General features: G+C 31.4%; 1 protein-coding gene across 1 annotated transcript; it reads right to left on the bottom strand.

Moving 5' to 3' along the window:
* Window positions 1–3196: 3196 nt before the first annotated feature.
* On the bottom strand, window positions 3197–7220 carry LOC113513016 (brachyurin-like). The gene is made up of 5 exons (XM_031911016.2): window positions 6981–7220; window positions 5779–6052; window positions 4947–5045; window positions 4281–4474; window positions 3197–3357 (listed from the first exon to the last, which is right to left on the bottom strand). Exons 1-5 carry the CDS (start codon window positions 7197–7199, stop codon window positions 3253–3255), a joined length of 891 nt encoding a protein of 296 aa, XP_031766876.1. The 5' UTR covers window positions 7200–7220; the 3' UTR covers window positions 3197–3252.
* Between the last annotated feature and the right edge of the window lie 3316 nt (window positions 7221–10536).

A 10536-nucleotide genomic window follows, 5' to 3' on the forward strand; every position in this document is an offset into this window, starting at 1 on the left:
CCTTGATTTTATAATAATTACTAATTATGAAACCAAGGCCCGAAGTAATGAGACGTTAAAGTTTAAAATAACTAGGTTTGGACTTTGTTCTTTTTAAATCATATTTAGGGTTCGTTGTTCTTCTAAAATTTCTTAGCCGTCAATTAATTTTTTTATGGATTTTATAATAATTATCTACTGTCAATTATCTTGACAGATATGCGGATAACACAATTATTGATGTAACTTATCTGTAATGCGTTGGTTTCTCTTCAGGTACTACGTAATGTTCTAAATTAATATTTGTACCTACTTTTAATTAATATGTTGTAATTACTGGTTAATTGGTTTCTTTTAAATAATCTATTTAAAGTAAATGAAAAAGATTTATGCATATAAAAATATTTGTGAAAATTTTTATAATAATGATGATAATAATAAAATAAAGTTGTAGAATATTTTATTGTTAAAAGTTTCGTTAGCACATTATATTTTAATTTAATAATTTAATGATTAAGGGTCGCGAATTAATTCCGAAATAAGCCGAGCTTCTTCGATCTAAATTTGTAGAATATTTATTTGTAATATTTGCAAGTTTTTTTACAATGGTTATACATTTTAAATTCTACTAACTGTCCATAGTTAACACCGTAAACACAATATTATAGAAACTGCGCACTAAAAGATTCACATTATAATTGAATTATTAATTAATTATTATAAATAATATCTACCAAAGAGAAAATAATATCAGCAAATGTATGTCCATGGTATTGCTCACGTTTGTAGGTGACGGTTACCACTTTCCATCAAGTGTGCTATTAGTTTCCTTGCCGCTCTATATGTATATAAATAAAAAAAAAAAATTACAAGTAACAAATATTTACGATCACCTAAATCCTTATAAATCTTAAACCTACCTAATCTGATATTAGTCTTAAATATTATAAATATGAAAGTAAGTTTGTTTGTTATCTCTTGGCACCTTTAACGATCCAACCAATCAAACCTCGGACACAAAAACGAATTCGCGGGTAAAAACTATTATAGAAATACAATATAAAAACTGTGATTATTTAAATCACAAAAATTACGTAGTGGGTTTTTTATACTTAAGGATTTTATTAATAAACCGATAATGTTGGGTAATCCATTAGGCATATTTAGTCTGATTTAATATCATTTATAGAAGATTAGATATTAAAGTATTATAAGACGTCCTTAAACTTCATTAGACAAGTACAGTAGTAAAGTAGCACTATTATTAAGTAGGCTTATTGTTTTATTTAAAAAATCTGGGTCAATCGCGTGATTGCTAATAAATTCAGATAGTCTTTTTCCAAAATTTGAGAAGTTAGTTTTCAGTTTGTCTTTATTTATTTTATGCGTGACACGATATTTTTCTCATTTTTGAAGCGATTTTGCTATTACTTTTAAAAGCGATAGTTACTCTCGTGTTGGCCTCATATAATATTTGAATTTAAAATACGTATTTTTGTGTACTTAAATCTTAACTGATAAGGATTATCATTTATAGACTTTAAAGAATTGGTATATATAAATAAGCTAAAACCAATTTGGGAAAGATACTAACTAGTACCAATCGATTCAAATACTCATAATCATCATCTCTGCCATTATCTGTTCACTGCTGGACATAGGCCCCCCTCATACTATTCATATGAATATCATAAATTATGCCATCGCAAATTATGCCATACGTGACAACCAAATGGCACTTCTGAGAACATTCAAGTATGTTAAAATTTCTAGGTGAGCACACTGTAGAAACTAAAAAAACTAAACTGTAAAATGCACCTAGTTGATATAAATAAATTATTTATGATATAAATAATGTAAATATTTATATATTGTAAATGCGAAAGCTTGCAAACATGTTTATATGTTTGTTTGCTGAACATACGCCTATTATTCGTATGAATATAATAAATTATGACATACGTGACATGCAAATGGTACTTTTGAGAACCGTCAAGTAATTTCAAATTTCTAGGTGAGCACACTGTAGAACTACATGGAACTGTAAAATGCGCTTTGTTAATATAATTTTTTATTTTTTTATACAACTTAGAATGGCAAACAAGCTGACGGCCCACCTGATGGAAAGTGGTAACCGTCGCCTACAGACATGAGCAGTACCATGGACATAAAATATACTGTTCGCCCATGATACCCCCCATGCGTTGCCATTCCTGAGGACTCAGGTGTTATTCCTCTGTACCCAGTAAATTCACGCCATATCCCATCCTTCAAACCGAAACACAGTCATGCAAACACAACTGCTTTACGGTTGAAACACGAATGGTCTGTACCTCTGTAGGTACCCAAGCAATCGACTTTTGTACAAAGTCTTCCTCTGGTAATAATAATAAATTATTTATGATGATATAAATAATTTAAATATTTATATCATAAATACGAAAGCTTGTAAAGATATTTGTATGTTTGTTAATCAATCACGTTAAAATGAAATTTGGTACGAGGGTAGCCTAAGAGGAGTAAGTTTCTAACTTAACGCACAGGATACTTTACACCGATTCACGCAGGTAAAGTCATAGGAGGAGCTAATAAAAAGTAGTTTTTTGTCTGATAGCAACTAATGGTAATAATTTTCTAACCCTTCTATTCAAAACCACAGAATATAAACAAATCAAAAAACAAGATCGAACGAATCAACCGAATAGGTTTTCTTAAAAACATTAAGAGAGAAATAGTACCTACAATTAACATACCTGCTCAAGTGAGTAATACAATTTCCCCCGAATTTTAATAAAAAGTTACAAATAAGATAGGAAAGAGAAGAATTATTATTTATTTATTTAATTATCTTCAGTTGCCGATACAACGAGCACGTGAATACGTGGATAGGATGTAGTCTATGGTAAACACTTATAAAGTGAAACGGCATTTACTTGTTTATACTTTTGTGATAAGTGTCAATGACATATATATATATATATATATATATATATATATATATATATATATATATATATATATATATATATATATATATATATATATATATATATATATATATATATATATATATAAGGTATTATTAATTTAATTTACATAATATTCATTCTGTTTATAAAAGTCCATCAAATCATTAGACTATTATATTAGGCTTCATGTAGCGAAAGAAAAACTTTGTACCTTCTTTTTTAACAGTCGGGTAAAAAATAAGGCCATCTTAATAATAATTTATATTCTTTTATTTACATTATATATATTAATATTAGATGTAGTTCAGATGTGTTGGTTAATAAAATCGATGAAGGACGTAACTCGAGCGTAGGCGGCTGGGAGGTTGGCTTGGCAACCAAAAGCGGATCCGAAGGAAGTTACACCAATCTGTGGAGTTAATAACATATTTTTAATAAAGTCGACTTCAAATTGAGTAAGTATGGCTTAAAGATATAATCTAACATCTGATCGAATCATTAAAAATGCCAGCATTTTACGGGTCTCTCGTAATACCGACATATGTATATACAGTTTACTATCAGTCTACTGGGCAGAAAGTTTGATATAGTATTTTATTTCGAATATACCTTCTATTCCATTGTTTTGGTTTTTAGTTGTCTCTTATCACATATTGGGGATAAAAAAGGGTAGTGATAAAATATTCTTATGCTGGAACAGACATACAGTCAAAAATTTTCAATCTTAAAACACTTTTTATATAATACGATAAATATTTAAATATAAGTGATTCATTAAATTTGTCAGTTTCCATAGCTATATCCAAAATTAGTAAATTTTAATAGTAGATAGATTTTTTAAAACGATCTCATATGTAACAATAATGCATGACGTGGATACTGAATATGGGATTTATTGTAATAAGTATTATATATCTATGGGCAAAAGATTACCTCAATTTTTTTCAGTTATCCCTGATTTGACAGTTGTGATTCAAACTTTTTCATGCATATATTTGATGAGAATTAAATAACACAAAAACAAAAGTTAATATAGAAAAGAAAATACTAAGTACTAAAGCTTGACGCCTTTTACTCTGTTGTTATAGGTGCTAAAGAAATTAATAACAACAATATTTATAATACAGTTTAAATAAAATAATTTCATTGTTATTTTTTACACGGGTTCCATTTTGACTGTATTTAGCTATATTACCCAACATATTTTATTTGTCAGTCATTTGTAAATTGAAAGACTTTAACACGTTTTCATGTGAAAGTTCATTAAATTAGGACATATGTTTTATTATTTATTCTATGCATCATGAAAATATGCATTAACCCAATACATACCAAAATATTTCTATTATTCCTAACAAGAACCAGTGGACCGCCAGAGTCTCCATTGCATGTGCCAACGCCTCCGACCCCGCTAGTGCAAATGTTGCTGGGTTGGACGATTATAGGGAATGCATACGAACACACGGTGTTTGTTATCACGTTTAAGCTGACAAAGCTCAGGAACTGGTCATTGCTGATGCCACCACCTGGAACATTATCACACCATAACATTCCATTAAGTTTCCATTGTTTAGCCAAGAACGGGTTTCTTATAAAATTGTAGTATAAGCAGTATATCCTGGAGTAGCTAATGGTATGCTAACTAAATTTAAAATGTCTTAACAAAAAAGGTAAACTTGCGATAAACAGGTGTTCAACACGTGTTACAACAGAAATATGTCTAGCATTTGTTTGTCTAAACAAAAGGAAATCTTGTTAAAAATAAAAAGTGATTAAAGTAACACTAACTAAACATACTTAACAATACTTAAAAACTTAGAATTTTTTATTAACTATTCAATAAACAGTGTTGGTATAGTTCTCACCGCACACAACTCGAAGATATCTACGTCAATTTTAAACCGACTGTCCTCTTTCATTGGATTCATATATGTATTCAATTATTATTATGATAATTATATCATTGTCCCAGATTATTATAATTATTGTGTTACTTACCGTCACTAGTCAAACCAAAGCCAGATGCAATAGCTGAGGAGCCTGCGAAGTTTTCCCCGAGTTCCGACCCCGTAGGCAAGGAGGCAGGACTGATAGTCGCTATGTATAAAAATAAAAGAGTTCGTGAGATATATAGGTATATGTATACATAAGACTTCAACAGAATAGTTATAGACAATAAATTTTATGAAACTTCAAAAGTGTAAATCATATGAATATATAATCATTTGCATCTTTATAAGGAAATATTAGACTGATATTATTAATACTAGTGATGTTTTTTCCGAATAATAATAAAAAATTAGAGCTTTCCATATTAAAATGTTGCCACGTGGTGCCGTAATAGAATGGGCTACCCCTCTCTTTACCGTGGGTATTGTAAGAGGGGATTAAAGGAATTTGATGGTCGTGGGTAGACAGCAGTGTCTCTCTTAAAACGTCAACAAAGCCTAGTTGCGGTTTTCAGCCCGTCTGCCAAGCGTGGCAACTACTGGCAAAACTCCTCAAGGTGCCTCTCCTTATGTTTAGCAGTGGACAGTTAACGGCTGATGTAGATATTAACTACGTAATGACTAAATAATTAATGACTAATGTAGATATTAAGTTGATAGTAATATTCCTAGTATTAATATGGGAGGTTTAACTGATTTTAAAAAAGGTGGAAACATATAATACATAACTTGTGATTTTTTGTGTCATTTTTTAACTGTGAACCGATTTTAATATTAGACAATTATTTCAAGATTTTATGTATATATTAATTCGATTTTATTTTAAATAAAATGTAAAGAATTTGATAAGTTTGGGTTAGACATAGATGCGTTATACATACATGATATTGCGACGTTCGAAGGTAGGTAAATGACAGAGATATCATTTCGAACCAGCTGAGGGGTGTAGGAGGGATGGTTGACAACGGAACTGGTCTCAATTCTGGTACCGCCACTGAACAGCAAAACGGAGCCAAGTATTACAGTGAACCTCCAAGCTTGGTTGATGCCGTCAAACCAGCAATGAGCTGCAGTCAGTACTCGATTGTCAGAAATGAGGGTACCACCGCAGACTCCTCTGCCCGATATGCCAATGATGTCGCTGATGAGACCAGCCTGTATGAGGAAACATTAATTCAATTACGTTGGCATCTTAAGGCTGTTAATAATACTATAGTATATATTATAGGTTAATAAAGTACTGTACAATACTATAATTTGTCAGTATGTACTTTAAAACGAATCAAATTTATTCTTAAATATTGGGTTTCTAATAGTTTTTTTTATTATTAGGTAGGTAACTATGTCTTAAGTCGAGTTCAGTTCTTTTCGTTAAGGGATAAATGTAAAAATAAAATACTTATGACAAACTTGTAAGTTAAACAATTTACCTGTAACCTTCAAAAATATACTTATCAATAAGTAGTTTAATCTAAACTAATATAATTAAATTATTATTTCATATATTGTTGACATTTTAATATGGTTTATAAAAAGAAATCACTAGTGTCTTCTACAGCTTTTTTTTAATGGGTGAAAATAGCATGGTAATCCCGCCTGCGTCATCAGTGAGGATGAAAAGGCAGGTTTGTTAGCTCATCTTCCACTTGTACAATGGACTGTGCTCAGAGGAATTGTTCAATATGACCACCCACCGCCATTTTCTATCATCGTACAGCTCGTCATCTACAGGTAGTTCATCCTTATACGCTATAGCTTAGATGGTCGTGTAGAGGGCGAACCGCGTATAACGCGGTTTCAGAGATGCTTCCACGAACACTCAGGTTATGGAAAGAGCTCCCTGTCAAAATTTACCCAAGAGACTACAGCACGGGGTTCTTTAAAAGGGGGATAAAGAGATATCTTCAGGGTCAGCAACGCGCGCATAATACCCCTGTTATTGCAGGCGTACATAGGCTACGGTAATCACTTACTATTAGGTGAGCCGTATGCTTGTTTGCGACCTCAGTTGTATAAAAAAATTCACTATTTGTAATAAATAAATTTGTGATAATGAAATTGTATGTTATAATAATTATGAAACCTGGTATGGGAATTGTCCAACGCCAGCGGGTACACCACCGACTATTCTAGAAGGATTCTTCAGGTATTCTTCTTCAGCTTTACGAATCCTCTCGGCTTCTGGTATTCCATATTTCGTGAGATATCCATAGACAGTATAGTTGTTGGGAACTGATAGTCCAATGTTTTTGGCGTTGCTAAGGGCAATAAACGCCAAGAGTGTTATTAGAATCAACTTCATTTTAACAACGTAATTAGAACTAGAAATGCTATAAAGTGAATTCATTCTGCTTTATATAATTTTGTGTAGGGAGATAATGTCTTCATTAATATAGATAAGTACTTTGATTTGATAATTATAATTATCTTATAATATGTTTCAATGATAGTTTTTTTGGATTTTGTAACTATTTATTAAAAAGGTAACTGGATGGCGATTAATTTAATAGTTAAATTATGTATAGATTTTATGAGGAGCGTTTATGAATTACGATCTTCACCTATATTTTCAATTGTGCTGTTATGTTTAGGTTTGAAGAATAATATTAACAAAAGATATATAACATTTTACCTCAGGAATTAACAATTAATGATGTATGCAATGGATAATATAGTACATAGTGTTATATTTGTGATATTTTTCGCAATTATAGGGGACGCATACCAATTTTTGATTAACTGGGTTGTTTTATTTTAAGCTGTTTTTCGTATTCTGATGCTAAAGTTCGATGACCTTCTTACCTGTAATATTATATTGTATCTGCCTTCTGTATTTTTGGGTGTAGGTATGTACTGTTTAAACGACTTTTGAGGATTTGTCGACGTATCCGTGTGTTTGTTTTAATTATTCAGTGGACAATAAACTCACTTCCTTTCCTATTTGAATAGTATTCAGAATGTAATAATATATAAGTATGCAATTTTCTTTAATGTATTATAATTTCTTTTAATATATATCATGTAAGTGATAAGAAAGACGATAGACTAGATTTACACTATCAATTTAGATGTAGAGATTCGTTATCGTATTACGTTTATAATGAATGGAATATTGAGTATTTCATGTGACGTCCCTTGACAGAATTGTCGTGTCGTCGCAACAAAGGGATTTGATTGGCTGTCCGTAGGTAGAGTCTGCTCGCCACTGTTCAGATTTGGGCTAGAATGTAGCGTCCAGTATCTAAACATGTCTACCTCATGTGATATACGAAGGCACCTACATATACTCTTTGTATAATGTTGTAAATATAATATGCATGTGTATGGATTGATTATTGGCCTTTAATCTATTTGTCATAGTAAAAATACTAATTTGCTTTACAATTGTGTGGTTAATTCGAACACATTAAAGTTATAATAAGCAAGGAAGATATTAGGTTTTTATTGTGATCAGAAAATAAATGAAAATATGTAATTTTGTTGGTTGTTTTAGGAATATAGTATAGGATGAATAGTCAATGCTGTTCTGAGAATTTATATGTCATACATCTTTATATCCTGTAATTTTACTGTATTATTACATATAACTCCTTTAAACTGAAGCATAGTCATGCAAGTAGATACATCTGTTTGTTGTGCTGGTAGAATAATGAGTGAGATTACAGAGTTCTATGGCACTGAAATATTGTATAGCTTTTTCAATAACAGGAACAACCCAGTTTCATTCTACGAGATAAAACTTCGTTAGCAAAGCAATACAAGATATAAAATAAACTAACAATCCTGCTGTTTACGGATATCCACAGACATAATCAAATCAAGTTGCTCCCAAGAAAATCGAAGCTAAGCACCTATTTATATTTCAAGATAGCGAGTCTGGCAATTTAATAAGTACAATATTAATATTGCCGGGGGAAGGTTGTTGGGCTGTTCACAAAGTCTGTCTCAGTCGCACTTTTGAAATTGCATATTGTTTCATCTCTATTTTAGCAACCGAAGTATGGGCCGCATGTTACTGACGTTTAATAAACTTGCACGCCCGATTATATAGTTTACGGGATACGTTTTGAAGGGTTGTTTCCATCTATCGAGATTCTCTATTATTGAAAAATCAGTATAAAATGGCTGACGTACATTTGATTTTCAATCGATTTCAAAAAAACTCGGTTACAAACCGATTTGGGACGTTTTTATTTTACTGAAAGGATATACTTTCAGATTGGTCACATAAAATGTTTTATTAAAATCAGTTCAATAGTTTAGATTTTAAATTAAACAATATATTTTTTTTATGGAATACAATCTTCATTTTTATACATTATATTGTGCAGTTGAAAATCGGTAACGTTCAATGAAAAATGCAATAGTTTATTACATTTTATTCAGAGGTAGAATTTTGATGTCACTCGTGTTTCTGCTGTCAACTCGTATAACTGTATTTCGGATAGAAGGATATTGGAAGTGAAATTACTAGATACAGAGGCATAACACTTGATTTCTGAGGAATAATACCTAACATAGGGGCGGGAGGGGGCATATTATTTGTGTAACAATTATCATACGCAGTGACAAACAAGCTGCTTCTTAAAATTACTAAGCAAAGTAAAAAAAAGATTTTTATATGTAAAATTTGTTGTCGTTTTTTATGTTAATAACCAGGAAACCCACAGATAGCTACAACTATAATATACCATTCCTTGAACTTATATACTTAAATTTTAATTCGATAATTCAGGATTTTTTTTATAAATTCTAAGAATGGAAATAATGTGAAACCTATCACGTTAAACGACATAATAACATTGTCCAGTATATCTATTGGTGTCTGGCCAGATTTAACATATGTAGATAGATACAATAACAAAACATATTTAATGGATATAACAGTACCGTTGGACTATAATATAGGAGCCAAGGGGATTGAAAAGTTAAGCAAATGGTATTTGCTCTGAATAAAGAAGTTGGTCCTCTGTGGAATACACAAACGATTATCATCTTGATAGTAATAGGTGCAACGGGAATAGTAGATATAGATTTTAAAAAATACATAAATAAGCTAAATACTAACATTAACGTCACCATCTTATAAAAAACACGACAACCATATTCAACTAAATATTTTTTTTTATACAACTTAGAATGGCAAACAAGCTGACGGCCCACTTGATGTAAAGTGGTAACCGTCGCCTATAGACACGAGCAGTACCATGGACATAACAAAGTATACTGTTTCGCCCATGATACCCCCCATGCGTTGCCATTCCTGAGGACTCAGGTGTTATGCCTCTGTACCCAGTAAATTCACGCCATATCCCACCCTTCAAACCGAAACACAGCCATGCAACAACTGCTTCACGGTTGAAACACGAATGGGACAGAGGTACCCAAGTAATCGACTTTTGTACAAAGTCTCCCTCTGGTAAAGGTTAGGAGATCGACCGTATTTGTACACAATCATCAACCACATAAGAGACAACTAACACATAACATTGAATAAATATACCAGAATCATCCAAGATAATTATTTATACACCGTACATACAACCATTCACAAATTCAGTATACACTCAATAAAGAAGGAGGATATTAAAGAAAAAGAAAATTATCAACAGGGACATATGCGCCATTTTCCTGTGGGC

This window comes from Galleria mellonella, unplaced genomic scaffold, assembly GCF_026898425.1.
Source record: "Galleria mellonella isolate WM207_F2 unplaced genomic scaffold, CSIRO_AGI_GalMel_v1 utg23, whole genome shotgun sequence".
Classification (NCBI taxonomy): Eukaryota; Metazoa; Arthropoda; class Insecta; order Lepidoptera; family Pyralidae; genus Galleria; species Galleria mellonella.

Excerpts from the sequence above, each read along its gene's own strand:
- LOC113513016 (XM_031911016.2), bottom strand. The coding sequence starts at position 7,199 with ATGAAGTTGATTCTAATAACACTCTTGGCGTTTATTGCCCTTAGCAAC. Across the intron at positions 6,053-6,980 it reads TTGGACAATTCCCATACCAG|GCTGGTCTCATCAGCGACAT; the intron begins GTTTCATAATTA and ends TTCCTCATACAG. Across the intron at positions 5,046-5,778 it reads TTCGAACGTCGCAATATCAT|CGACTATCAGTCCTGCCTCC; the intron begins GTATGTATAACG and ends TTTTATACATAG.